The 14,508-nt window shown below is 37.6% G+C and overlaps 2 protein-coding genes across 15 annotated transcripts in view; one reads left to right on the forward strand and one right to left on the reverse strand.

Moving 5' to 3' along the window:
• Nucleotides 1-11,647, forward strand: part of UGCG (UDP-glucose ceramide glucosyltransferase) — a 97,850-nt gene extending 86,203 nt beyond the window's left edge. For all 3 annotated transcript variants that reach the window (XM_047067897.1, XM_047067908.1, XM_047067888.1), the window contains 7 exons: nucleotides 503-605; nucleotides 1,330-1,431; nucleotides 2,918-3,030; nucleotides 6,485-6,663; nucleotides 7,969-8,055; nucleotides 8,555-8,744; nucleotides 9,106-11,647. In XM_047067897.1, coding sequence (XP_046923853.1) covers nucleotides 503-605; nucleotides 1,330-1,431; nucleotides 2,918-3,030; nucleotides 6,485-6,663; nucleotides 7,969-8,055; nucleotides 8,555-8,744; nucleotides 9,106-9,276 — 945 coding nt within the window. In that variant the 3' untranslated portion in view covers nucleotides 9,277-11,647. The remainder of the gene's footprint in view (nucleotides 1-502; nucleotides 606-1,329; nucleotides 1,432-2,917; nucleotides 3,031-6,484; nucleotides 6,664-7,968; nucleotides 8,056-8,554; nucleotides 8,745-9,105) is intronic.
• SUSD1 (sushi domain containing 1) overlaps nucleotides 1-14,508 on the reverse strand; it is a 287,713-nt gene that overhangs the window by 23,354 nt on the left and 249,851 nt on the right. For 3 of the 12 annotated variants that reach the window (XR_006960108.1, XM_047067825.1, XM_047067792.1), the window contains one exon: nucleotides 11,753-11,837. The exons of 7 other annotated variants lie outside the window; for them this stretch is intronic. Coding sequence is in view for 4 of the 5 variants with exons in the window: in XM_047067825.1 (XP_046923781.1) it covers nucleotides 11,791-11,837 (47 nt within the window). In the remaining variant the exon portion in view is untranslated. Of the gene's footprint in view, nucleotides 1-7,575; nucleotides 8,076-11,752; nucleotides 11,838-14,508 lie in introns of those variants that run through there. 2 more of the 12 variants (XM_047067847.1, XM_047067839.1) reach the window with 2 other exon arrangements.

The raw sequence follows: 14,508 nt of genomic DNA on the forward strand, positions 1-14,508 counted from the left end.
TTATTTCAAAAAATTATTATACAGCAAAATCTAATAGCACTTTGTCCTTTTCATGGGAACAGTTTGGAAAAACTCTTTACGTTGATCATTCTGGGATTTGATACATACTTTATGGCACCTTCATGAAATAGTAAGTTCAGAGACAGAGCTTCTAGAGAACAGGGAGATGTTTCATGATGAAGGCCACAGAGGAGCTTGAGATCCAGTTTAATTCAGGCCATGCCTGTCTGGGAATGGCAAGACTTCCAACTGTGGGGGTTGCCAGTCTCTTCATTATCTCTGCTGCTTGCAAATCAGCCCCTGTTCTGGAGAAGCTGCTCTCAATTAAAGCAACACTTGATGTCATAAGTATTTGCATCGTTATGAGTACTCTCTTAACTTTTAAATGCTGTGTGTACAACGGCTTCTTTTTCCTAATGCTTTTTATCAATCAGTAAATACCAATAATGTGCTTATTTTTGTAAAAGAGGTTTAATCTCCGTAAAATGTGTTCTTTGACTAGTATGAAGTACTCCTTTGTGTACAAGATCACGATGATCCAGCCATTGATGTATGTAAGAAGCTTCTTGGAAAATACCCAAATGTTGATGCTAGATTGTTTATTGGTAGGTAACAAATAAATTCTACCATAACCCTTTTGCTTTAATAGTATTAAGTATCAGTAATCCTTGCATTAAACTATAGATTAAGCTGTTAGCCACCCACTGACGTTATTGGGATGTTTGCTCTCTGCGTGTTTGTTAGAGTAGGGAAAGGTGTTTCTAGCCTTTCGAGAGAACTTAGGTTATAAAAACACAGGGTGGTGGTGGTGGTCGTCGTTGTTTTTCCATATCTGGGATTAACAAAATAACCAAAAAAAAAAAACCACCCCAAGTTATGTTTTTCTCAGACACGAGAATCTGTTATTTTTGTTTCTTTACTATTTTCAACCTGTGGGCCTTCTTATATCTCATTCACTGTAGTTGGGAGTGAGCAATAGAATTTACTTTTATTATATTGCAAAAAGAATATTTTTCAAAAGCCTGCAGGCTTATTCTAAAGACTTGTAGAGAGATATTTGCCATTAAACATTGATTCATACTTAACTTTTGATGCAATAATTTAAGAATCAAACTGAAACTAATATATTTTCAAAGACAAATTCTCTTTTTGAGAACGAACAATTTTTTCTAAATATGAATAATAAGGAATGCAAAACACATTAAAGTATGTTTGTTTCTGTTATTATGTATGAAGGTACTTTTCACTTCTCCCTACCATGTATCTGTATAATAGAATATATTTTCAGTGTTGGATGAATCTTTCATAGTTGTATCTTTAAATTTTTAGGTGGCAAAAAGGTTGGCATTAACCCTAAAATTAATAATTTAATGCCAGGATATGAAGTTGCAAAGTATGATCTGATATGGATCTGTGATAGTGGAATAAGAGGTGAGCTGCTTTTTATTTGTTTTACAGAACTATTCATTTGATGATAAAATGCCAAAAGCATTCTAAAAATACATGCATCAATCCTTTTTGTTTGCCTAATAAAGTAATTCATTTCATCATTATTTCATGGTAAAATGTCAAGTTATACTTATTTGGAATTTTTTTTAATGCTACTCTAGAATGTTACATCTGTAGAATTGTTTTTGTTTTGAAGAGAAAATTCCAACTGTTAAAAAAAGAATAGTCACGGTCTACCATACAATCCTTTACACAAGATTTTTCATAGTTGTAAGTTTTCCCGAGTTCATGTAATAACTTGTCTTTTACTTTAATCTGTTTGTGGCACCAATACTGTCTCACACAAAGGGACAGAAATTAATAAGTGAGTATTTTACCGAAATACAAACATGGCTTTTAATTGGTTTTAGGAGGAAAATATACTGAAATCATAATTTGCGTGTTTGCATTTTTAAACATTTATATTCTAATATAATGTTATAATGTCTAACCCCTCAGTATTTGGGGTTGGGTGATTGTTGTTGAGGCTGCCCTATGGGATGGTTAGCAAGCATCCCTGGCCTCTCCACACTAGATGCCAGTAGCACCTCTTTCTCAGTAGTGACAACCAAAAATGTCCCTAGACGTTGCTAAGTGTCCCCTGCAGGGCAGCAGTTGGGAACCACTGTTGTAGAATATGTGTATTTAAGGCCCAAATACACTTTTATACAATAGGTTTGTTCATAGCTTTTGTATTTTTGAAGGAAATAAAAATACAAAGTCATGGAAAAAGGTAGGAGGTGTTTGCTATTTGAAGAGGGGAGAGTGATTTAAATTTTTTTTATTAGCTTGAAACAGATGTGAAAATTAATAGAAGTGTGACATGCCTGATTAATCAGGCTCATTATGAGTCTTGTCAATTCATGGACAGAGAGACTACGTTCATTCTTCGTGTTTGCTACCTTAAATTATTTTCTATCGTACATTTGTTTTGTTTTCATAATATATGTTCATCTCTCGGTCAAGTATAATCTCATTCAATTCCCATTAGCAGTTTTATGACATAGGATATCTCGTATCCTCCAAGAAAGTGGAGGCTCATCTCCTGTAGTTAGAGAGTGCAGGAAACCAGCGTAAGAACTGAGGTCCTTTCAGCTCTGCTCCTGTAACTTTTCCATTAGGAACACGTTGTCCACATTCTAGTTGGGAGGTTCTGAAATAGGGGGAGTACCATTTTCAAGGTATATCCTGGCTCTGGTACATATTAGCCTGAAAGTGTGTAGAGTAAATTAGCTTATCATAAAGTATGCCTTTTTGAAATTTTGTATTCTACCTAGAAAAGTGATTGAGAATGATTTTATTAGATCCAGATGTAAAAAAGAACTTTATAACAGCTCACAAAATACATTTCACATTGGTGGGCATTTTACTAAAAAGGATTGTTTTTTTTCTCTTTCCCTCACCACCTGTTTGTCTTTTTTTATTGTAGTAATTCCAGACACACTTACTGACATGGTTAACCAAATGACAGAGAAAGTGGGCCTGGTTCATGGGCTGCCCTATGTAGCAGACAGACAGGGCTTTGCTGCTACATTAGAACAGGTAAGTATGGTTGTCACAGATAATATTGTCGCATCCCTGATCTTCCAGAAACTTGAGATTATTCTGAGAGTTGGGATGGACTACGTGAAGTTAACTGTAATTAAGTCTGTTTTAACCTGCTAAGTACTGGCATCCTCAAGATGAGAGTAGCTGTTTTAGTAGTGAAGAAATTCTTGGGCCCCTGGAATCACTCACAGCCGCACTCTGGCAGTGAATGGATGTGCACAGGAAATATCTTGTGGTCTCATTACGAGCTGAACACAGTATATTGTTTCCTTCTGGTCCTTGCTTTCAGTTCTAGAGTTTGGTTCTAGGCTTACATAAAAGCACATGACATATAGTTCTTTCAGAAATCTAATCTGAAAATAATTTTTTTTTTAAGATTTTAAGTATTAATCTCTACACCCAAAGTGGGGCTCAAACCCACAACCCTGAGATCAAGAGTCACATGCTTTTCCAACTGAGCCAGCTGGGCACCCCAAGAATCTTTTTTAAATATCAGAGTATTTGAAATACACACAACAAAGGAAAATTGTTGTTATAAAATTATAAGTTATTACATTATAAGTTATTATAAAATCCATTTGATTTCCTTTTAAAATGGATCTCTAAAAATTACTGGAGAGGGGTGCCTGGGTGGTTCAGTTGGTTAAGCGTCCGACTTCAGCTCAGGTCATGATCTTGCAGTTTGTGGGTTCGAGCCCTGCGTCAGGCTCTGGGCTGACAGCTCATAGCCTGGAGCCTGCTTTGGATTCTGTGTCTCCCTCTCTCTCTGTCCCTTCCCTACTCACACTCTGTCTCTCTCGGTCTCAAAAATAAATAAACATTGAAAACAAATTTTTTTTAATTACTGGACAAACTTATTTTGTGGTTTCCATTTTTTTCTCTTCATCCTATAATAGAATTATATAAACTATAAATTGTGGGAAAATGTAAGAAGCAAAAAAACAACAAGCTATAACCCTACCAACTAGAGGAAGTTTCTATTTTTTTTCCTATGTTGAGGTGGTACTCTAAAAACAGTTCATATATGATTTTTGTCACTTCATCAGCTTTTCTCCCTATCCTTAATAATTTGTAACATTTAATTAAAAAAAATTTTTTTTTTAACATTTATTTATTTTTGAGACAGAGAGAGACAGAGCATGAACGGGGGAGGGGCAGAGAGAGAGGGAGACACAGAATCGGAAACAGGCTCCAGGTTCTGAGCCGTCAGCACAGAGCCCGATGTGGGGCTCGAACTCACAAACTGCGAGATCATGACCTGAGCCAAAGTCGGCCGCTTAACCGACGGAGCCACCCAGGTGCCGCAACATTTAATTTTTTTAAGTTTATTTATTTTGAGAGAGACAGAGACAGCACATGAGCAGGGAAGAGTCAGGGAGAGAGAGAGAGCTCATCCCAAGCAGGCTCCATGCTGTCAGTGCAGAGCCCAACGCAGGGCTTGAACCTACAAACCATGAGATCATGACCTGATGAAACCAAGAGTCAGACACTTAACTGACTGAGCCATCTAGGCGCCTCATGAGTAATTTTTTATAAAAGTGATTTTTGTTGACTGTATCATAGTCTATCATCCTATCCTAGACCTGACTTAACCATTCCTGTGCTGTTAAACATTTAGGAAGAATGTTTTCACGTCATAAGGGAAGGACATATGGTTGCAATCTTTTAAACACGTCAACTTGCTTTTAAGTGTATCTGCACTTGTATGATTTTGAATTGCAGTCTTGTGATCACTACAGATCTTAGGGGGTAAAGGTACATTGTGTGTGGAATTTAACCTTTGGCACTTTGAGCCATGACCTCTTAATACTGCCCATGAATAGATTTGTCCTATTGCAAGTCTTTAAATATCAGAGTTTTTGTTTAGTAAGAGAAACTCTGAGTAGTTACTTTAAAATAAAATACTTAAAAATTTTTTTTTAGTATTTATTTTTGAGAGAGAGTGTGAGAGAGCGTGCAAGTGGGGGAGGGGCAGAGAGAGAGGGACAGAGGATCCAAAGTAGGCTCTGTACTGCCAGCAGAGAGCCCGATGCCAGGGCCTGAACTCAGGAACCGTGAGACCGTGACCTGATCGGAAGTTGGACACTTAACCAACTAAGCCACCCAAGCACCCCCAAAATAAAATACTTTTTATTCTTATATGCCACATCATACTTTTGTTTTACAAATATCCAAGTTGATTTATAATGGCAGTGGTAAGCATCTCCCAGATCACACAAATCAGTGACTTAGGTTAAGTGTAATCCTTAAAGGCCCCTTTGCCATACTTAGAGTGAATGGAAATAGAGGGATTGTTCCAGTCTGTAAAGAAATCCTGGGAGCCTTTGATGGAGTCCCTATTTCCACCTCATTCCTAAAGCCTCACTTAATAACTGCTTAAGAAATTAAGATGTGCGCTTCTGGTCTTCAGCATTTGGTTCAGTTCAGCCCCATAAACCACAACTTCACTACAGTCTGGATGTCGAGCAGGCAGCAAGAATCCTATTATTTGTCACCACCCCTGCCAGTTCTCTTGTTCCATACTGTGTGTATGTAACTGCTGCCATTGGGAAAAATCACCCTTCTCTATTTCAAGCTAGTTAGGAAAGGCAGCATATCTAAGATGTAAACAAAAGGGTTTTATGTCTAATAATTAGGATGATGACCATTTTATTCTACCACTAATTTAGCAACTTGCATAGCTCATGACTTCAAAGCATATCTAGGGAAAGGGGGAGTAAAATGGAAGACAGAATTTCAGTATCTTCCCTGTTTGTGAAAGATACATTGAAAGGTAACATTGGGCAAATCAGGAAGAAGCTCAGTGACTCAGGGGCAGGAAGCAGCCAGCTATGCAAAAAAGGGTGCAAAAAAGCAATTTAGAAACAGGATTGTCCTGTAGGTTGATATACCTACAGGTGAGTATTTGAGTATTTGTGTGTTATGTATGCATGTGTGAGTACACACATAAACACACGTGCATACGCATACACATATATGCATATACATATACCTTTATGTGTAGGGGTGTGTGTGAGCAGTTACACATATTTAAAGTACAATATATGTTATATATTATAAAGTATAATATAAAATATTAATGAATATTTTATATGTGTTTGAGTCCTATTTTTACCTGACTTATATCCAAATTAGGTTTTATTTGGATGAATCTTTAGGGAAGACAGTATTTATTTGGGAATGCAATATATACTTTTCCCTCCTAGAAGTATATTTTTCTTCGTAATGGTAATAACAAGAATAGTCAACCAAACAAGAAATTACTGATTGCCTGCTACATGAAAACACTGTTTTATAAAAATTTTTATTCAGGTAGTTTATGTAAGAATAATAAGATACTCAGTCATACCTAAAGGATATTCTTTCGAAAAAAAAAAAGTTTATACATGCCATACTTTTAACATAACATCCTAATTACACACATATGTTTTTGCTTTTGTTTCGGCAGGTATATTTTGGAACTTCTCATCCAAGGTCCTATATCTCTGCCAACGTAACTGGCTTCAAATGTGTGACAGGAATGTCTTGTTTAATGAGAAAGGATGTGTTAGATCAAGCAGGAGGGCTTATAGCTTTTGCTCAATACATTGCTGAGGATTACTTTATGGCCAAAGCCATAGCTGACCGGTAAGCAAACTAAATCACATTAGGCTGTAGTATTTTTAGTACCTGACTTCTGTTGGTTTATTGTATTTGTTAAAGTCTTGGATTAAGGGGCTATTTTATTTTAGTTTTTGCTAGTGAGTACAGAATAGGTCAGTATTTTTTAAGAAAGTAATTCCTGTTCATAGATATTGTTATGAAAGAAATATGTGAATAAATGATTGTTCTACATTCTTTAATGTGATTTGACATAATGAAAAGGAAGCTTCTCTGTGATTATAAATTTTCATTATTATGGATGTAAATTTCTATGTGTTTTAGAAGAATTAAAAATGTTAGTGCAGTCATAAGCTATCAGGTGATTTAAATTTAAAGATTTACAAAATTTAAAGAATATGATTCCACATTTTGGAATTTCTCAGTAGATTATTTGATGCTCTGCTAAAAAGCCACTTAACGATTCATATGAATGGCTTAACATTTTCTCTATCACAAAATTGTTTGCTTTTAAAGGGGTTCATTGCCTCATGTGATAATTTACTAAAGATAGGATTTTAAAAATTGGTATGTTTTAAAAATTCTTTCATGATGTTATTCATGTGGCTCATAGTTTCATAGTGTTTCCGATGAGATGTATATATAATACCACTTTTTGTTTGCATTTCATGTTGAATATCCACACACACATCACACATATTCCCCATCCCACCCCACCCCACTCCACCCCCCACTGCCCGCCATTTGATTTGGTGGGTTTTTTTGGTTTTGGTTTTGGTTAGTAGTGATCAGAGACTAAACTATTAATTTTTTTTTAACGTTTATTTATTTTTGAGACAGAGAGAGACAGAGCATGAACAGGGGAGGGTCAGAGAGAGAGGGAGACACAGAATCTGAAACAGGCTCCAGGCTCTGAGCTGTCAGCACAGAGCCCGACGCGGGGCTCTGACTCACGGACCGCGGGATCATGACCTGAGCCAAAGTCAGACACTTAACCGACTGACCCACCTAGGTGACGCGAGACTAAACTATTAAATACGAACCCACTCCACTTGGTACTTTGAGAACATCTGTATTTTAAGTTTTTTAAACTGTAAACTGAGAGGTTGTAGCTCCTTCCAGTTCTAGATGGTACTGTCATAGTCCTGTGTATTTGCTAAAACATCCAGGAGTATGATACACCCTAAGTAGGGTGCTGATCCTGAGAACTAGGCTCACCCTGAACACCAACAGTTCTTAAGTCCTTATAGTGATGAGTAAGTAAATGCATAACCAGTCATGCCTGCAGGTGTTCATCATCACAGTTCACTTTATAATTGTCTTAATTTTCAGAGGTTGGAGGTTTGCGATGTCCACTCAGGTTGCAATGCAAAACTCTGGCTCTTATTCAATTTCCCAATTTCAATCCAGAATGATCAGGTAAATCAGTTGGCTTTCTTCTTTTTATACATGGTTAAAAGAAAAAGGGGGGAGAGAGTAATTTTTACATGGTCTAACTTGATATTTAAAATATCTAAAAGTCAAATTTTTGTTTAGTTCCAGAAAAGAGAGGTTAGCATCTTTGTTAAAATAAATTTTAATGTCTAAATATATTTTCTTGCTGTGTAATCCTGAATGCATTCAGTAAAGAGATGTTGAGACTTTGCTGTCTTTAATGTGCTATTCTCTATTTTCTTTCTACACTTTGAATTTTATAATCTTTACTCATTAGAGTGTAGGCCATACAAATGAATTTATAGATTTCTTTCTTTAATGTACTAAATAAAAATAGAAAAGTGATTCTTAAATACTCTTTAGAGACAAGGGCTTTTATGTAACAGGCTAAAGAGCTGATCATTTGGGGGGCAGGGAATTGATTAGTCTTGTAACCAGGCTGTTTTAAAGAAAAGGTTTTTTTTGTTTTTTGTTTTTTTTTTAGGTGGACCAAATTGCGAATTAACATGCTTCCCGCTACAATAATTTGTGAGCCAATTTCAGAGTGCTTTGTTGCCAGTTTAATTATTGGATGGGCAGCCCACCATGTATTCAGATGGGATATTATGGTATTTTTCATGTGTCATTGCCTGGCATGGTTTATATTTGACTACATTCAACTCAGGGGTGTCCAGGTATGTGGATAGGCATGAAAAGGTTGGCAGTCATTTGGTGGAACTAAAACTGGTTTAATTTAGAAAAGCTTGAAATTTATCCAACCCATTCTTCAGCTTCCCATTGAAGGTTAACATCGGGTTTAAACATTACCTTCTTTAGTGGAATGTGGACACAAAACTTAACTTGATTTTCAACTTTCAGGTGATAGTTATACTATCGCTTTTATTAAGCCTCCAAAAAAAATGATGTTAAGCAGTTCAGTTATCTAAAGAAGCAGGCTTGATTTCATATAGTGTATTTTAAAAGAGTGAAATTGAAGAATTCCATTTTTTAACTGTGTATAGTTCGACAGTAAATTTTTGTTTTTTTAATTCCTAGGGTGGCACACTGTGTTTTTCAAAACTTGATTATGCAGTAGCCTGGTTCATCCGTGAATCCATGACAATATACATTTTTTTGTCGGCATTATGGGACCCTACTATAAGCTGGAGAACTGGTCGCTACAGATTGCGCTGTGGGGGCACAGCGGAGGAAATTCTAGATGTATAGCTACAGCTTTGTGACTGTACATAAAGGAAAAAAGAGAAGTATTATAAATTATGTTTATATAAATGCTTTTAAAGATCTACCTTCAGTAGTTTTATCACATGTATGTTTGATATCTGTTCTTTAATTTATTTTGCATGGCACTTGCATCTGTGGAAAAAAAAAAAAAAACCCACATCTGTAGTCTTGGCCAAATGGTACCCTTTGTTTTGTGGAAGTAGAGAATCAAGAGAATTGGTTCTAGGAACCTGGCTTTGGTTTTTGTTGTTGTTTGTTTATTTTTTAAAATAAATATATATATATATATAAAATATATGAATGCTCTGCAGCAAACACTATGACAGTATCCTTCAGTAGAGAAAGTTTCTTACTTGTGAGTACACTCTTTTAGAACATTTATGGGATGGCAGCAGCTTTGTTTTGGGGTTTAGAAAAGACTAGAAAGTAATCACTTTACGGATCTAAAGTGAATGGTGTCACGTGGTGAACAGTCCACGGTGAGGTACTAACTAAGAAACTTTTTCATGCTCTATGCCTACCTCTTGTAGTTGTTGCAGAGCAAATATAAATTGTAATAAGGTAGCTAGGCCTTGCAAAAACAAATGGAAAAACTTTAAAAATAATAAAAGAGCTGGAGTCTAGTATTTATATGAATCTGTGAGAGATTTTTTTTTTTTTTTTGGTCTCACTGCAATGAACCAAAAGTGGTTGAGTTTGGTTTTTAATTGTAGCCATGTATTGAAGGCATCCTTTTGACCAACTCTTGTTGGTTCTGTCTTGAACCATTGTTAATCACTGTGCTGGTAGACCTTTCCTTCCCTGCTTCTCACCTGCCCAAGTCCCTTCTTTCCTTAACTTTTTTTTTCGGGGTGGGGGGGGGGGGTTTGTTTTAGTGTGACTGGATGTTTTGATAGTTGTGAGGAAAAATGCATTTCAGACACATTTCACACATGAGCTATTTTCTTACACAGTATGTCTTGTTAAAAAGAATGTAATTTCATGATACAGGTATTTAATATCTTTTTTAAGTAAATATTCTAGCCATCAAATAAATTGCAGTAGAGTATTAAGTGGGGACAGGATGAGTTTTACTCTTAAAATTAATCAGTATCAAACTAAGTCTACTGTGTGTGTGTGTGTTTTTTTTTTTTTACTCTTACAGTTAGTCTAGTCTTATTTAAATTGGATTTTTGTATTCCAGTTTGTATGACAGAATAGATCATTGCTAGTTGTAAATGCATGCTGTATGTCACTCTTCTCTCCCCATCGTGCCGCTGAACTTGCTTGTCAGGTTGTGCTTAACTTGTGGTGAACTGGACTTGTTTTTGTTTAAAACAAAATAGGCAAAAATGTAAGGGATAGTGCATAAGCCTTTTTTTTTTTTTTTTTAACCTTTGGTAGTGGAATTTTTGCTTTTTCTTCGGGATTAGATGGCATGTTGTCCATATGAACGTCTGCTGCAGGGCTGATGCTGGCAATATGGCAGCTTTAAATTCTGTTACTACAGTTTCCATGTCAAAGCATAGTGTGTAGCATATCAGCAATAACTACATATTTAAAGAAAATGAACACGTTTTCACCTGAGCCAACTCATTTGTCTAATGACTAATATACATGGTTTAAATTGTAATATATCAATGTGTATACACTATGTATATACATTATGTATAAGCTTTTCTCTGGGCCAAACTGCTTCATTTAAAAAAAAAAATTTTTTTTTTTTTGGCGCCTTATGACGAATTTGTTTGAAGGGCATTTTCTTCATGAACAAAGGCTTTGATGCATATTCCTTTCTATGTGAAATGGGTAGTAGTGTTCCCTGAGGAAAGTTGCACAGTGAAAACCAGTCTAGTTGTGACCCACTCTGTGTTTTTTTTTTAAATCTCTATTACACAAGTTGAATTTTGCTGAATATGTTTGTAACTTGTCGGTTTGTTTAATGAAGTTTGGTTGATGCCATCCTTTGCACTGCTGAAGTGAAATCTTGCTTATTACTTGGCTTTTTGCTGATCTCAGTATGGGCAATGTAACAACACATCCAAATGGCTGGACAGACTTCTTGTGTTTTGTAAATAGAAACAATGACTGTTCTGTGTGTGTGTTTTATGTGGTCGTGGAGTATTTCCTTGAAGTGAAGCTTCACTTAAGCAGGACAGAGTGATTCTTTGTTTAGCAAGTTTAGGAGTGATGGTAAAATGGTAAGAAATAATATAAATGTTGAAGAAAGCACCACAACAGAACTGTAGGAGTCCAAATTTAATAAACCGTTAAAAAAAAATGTCTAGAATATACCACGTTTTATTTAAAATCATTGTATGAAGTTTTTTGTTTAAAATAAAAATTTGAATACAATCAAAACATTAACAATAATGTATTCTTGTTTGCTGTCTTGTATTTTTATAAACAACATATTCCACCATTCATATCAGGATTACTAAAAGAATTCTGTCAAGTGTTAATTTGAAATCTTCCTTTTTACCTGGGCTACAAAGTCAGGCTTATGGCTTGACGTTCGGCTTATCTGCGTTGGTTGCGTTGGTTGCACGTTATAACCACCTGGAGAACTTAAAAAAAAAAAAAAAATACAGATGCCTGGGCCCTGCCCACAGAGATTCTGGTTTAATTAGTGTGGGGTGAGGGCTGAGCTCTGCTTGTTCTGTTTGTGCAGGCAGGCCTGAGAAGCGCTGGCCCACAATCGCCTGTAGAAGAGACCCATTTGCCCCCGTGACCCCCTCGCCTAGGCTCAGAGCCTGACTCAGCCTCTTAGATGGTACAACTCCAGTGGTGGGGAAAGGCGGAACCAAGGAAAGGAACCGGCTCTGCTGCTGGAGACCTACATGGGAGCTAGACTAGGCCGTCCCCCACGCTCTCCAGTGCCAGGCCCCTCCCGGCCTAGAGGCGTTTCTGGGCCCATTTCACCACCAGCCTGTGAGGGAAGAGTACTTTTAACTGAGGAGCACATCCCAGGAGAGGAAGAGTCGAAAAGGAATTTGAAGGGATGAGAATGTTTTGCCATTAAATAGTAGCGATGGTTGCACAACCTTGTGACTATACCCAAAAAACCCACTGAATTGTCTGCCTTTAAAGGCAAATTTTATGGTCTGGTTAATTCTATTCCATTTTTTTTTTAATAAATGAAGGAAAATTAAAACCACTGTAAATGTATTATTTCCTTCCAGTCTTCTGGTACCGTTTGCTGAAATGGCTTCGAGAGAGTGCGTAGGACTGCTCTTTATGTGGCTTCCTTGCTCAGACTAAGAATTGCCATTTTCAAAATCTTTCTAAATTTGACAGATGAAAATATTGTACCTCGTTGTTTAAACATAGGGATTTTGTTTTTGAGAGAGAGAGGGTGCAAGTGAGCGAGGGGCGGAGGGAGAGGGAAGCAGGCTCCCCTGAAGCAGGGCTCAAGTTCACCCGACGTGGGACTCAAACTCACAAACCCTGAGATCATGACCTGAGCTGAAGTCAGATGCTTCATGACTGAGCCACCCAGGCGCCCTAAACATACGGAATTTTTTACGACTGGCAAGATTATCTCTGCACGTAAGATTTACAACCGCTGGAATGTCTTCCATTTCTTGGTCTTATTTAAATGAGGGTCTTAATGCTTTTTTATTGTGTATTCCACATCTCTTTTCTTTTTAACCATAAAAAACAATTTACATTACCAGACAAAACACTGCTAAAATCTTTGCATTTAAGATAATGTTTTCCCAAGGCAAGATGGGGTAGGCATGGAAATAACTAATTAACATTTGTGTAACTAAATGGCCCACACAAGTGTCCTGATCAAAGATCAGTCTTCCCAAATGTGATTTCCCTGCCTTAGAACACACCATTTTCAGCTTTGAAGTAACAATATACTGACATAAAGCTTACGTGGCATGTGAGTACTATTTTTTTTCAATACATTTCTGAACTTCATTGGCTAGTATTTAGTGGAATATTTCCTGGGCTTTAGAGTGAGGTTACGCTAACAGTGCAGTCATTTGGGCTTTCCCTCCCCACCCCACTCCCCCACCCCCATGCTTCAGAAATTATTTAGCCAGGAATTATCTGTTACTTGAAAGTTCAAAAGAATCTATCCATAAGACTTTACGGGCCTAGCACTTCAAAAACCTTTTCAGTTTATTTCATTGGTAATAATCAGTTCACATTTCCAACCTCTATTCTAAAGTCACTTTTAGTCATTTACACCATAGAGATGCATATGGCATTCTCATAATTTTCTTCCAACTCTCGCTAGCTACATATGCTGCAGGGCAGGAGGTCTGCAGCCCCCGTGCGGGTTGAACTTGGACCTCTGATCTGAGAGTAGAGTTGGCTGGCAAGGCCATCCCTCCCGAGGCTACCAATACCCTCTTTCTACAAAGAAACCCTGACCCTGTGACTCCTTCTCTTGATATGCTTTAATGGCTTGATGTTACCTTCAGGGTAAAGCCCAAGCTTTACTATGGCAGAAAGGCTGTTTTATGGGGTGCCTCGGTGGTTCAGTCGGTTAAGCTTCCAACCTTGGCTCAGGTCATGGTCTCACAGTTTGTGGGTTCAAGCCCTGCGTCGGGCTCCGTGCTGACAGCTCAGAGCCCGGAGCCTGCTTCCGATTCTGTGTCTCCCTCTCACTCTGCCCCTCCCCTGCTGGCGCTCTCTCTGTCTCAAAAATAAAAACATGAAAAAGCGCGCCATTTTAGGTTATATCCTCGCCAGCACCTCCAGATCCACTTGTTACCATTTTGCCAAACTCACTCACATAAACTCTCATTGTAAACTTCCTGCATTCCTTGACGTCTGCCCTTCCCTGCTCTGGGCTTTGTGCCTGTTCCTTACTTAAACTCCAGTTCCTCTGACCTCTGCCCCGCTCTCGGGACTCTGCCCAGGGTGCCAACCCTTCCATGACTATCTTCTCTGGTTATATGCCCGGTGTCTGTGCCTCCCCAGCCTCACCCTGCACTTCTGTCCTAGCACTTAATACTAGTTCTTGTAATTGCTCCTATAGTTGTTTGTGTTCATCATTAAATTCGAAATGTCAAGGGCAGGGAGGGTCAGTCTCTTACTTGACTTTGTGTTCCAAGCGCCTAGCTTAGGACCTGACACAAAGTCCGTTTTATTGAATGAATTAACGAACAAATAAAGATAAGCATGCCTGCAGCACTAATCTTATGCCTACAGCCAATCACGTCATAGTTAGGAGCGCAGACTGTGGAGCCAGACCGGTTGGGCCCACTTTCCAGCGTC

This window comes from Lynx rufus, unplaced genomic scaffold (genome assembly GCF_022079265.1).
Source record: "Lynx rufus isolate CCGP_SWC_20201006 ecotype Redwood Valley unplaced genomic scaffold, mLynRuf1.p SCAF_10, whole genome shotgun sequence".
In the NCBI taxonomy this organism is placed as follows: Eukaryota; Metazoa; Chordata; class Mammalia; order Carnivora; family Felidae; genus Lynx; species Lynx rufus.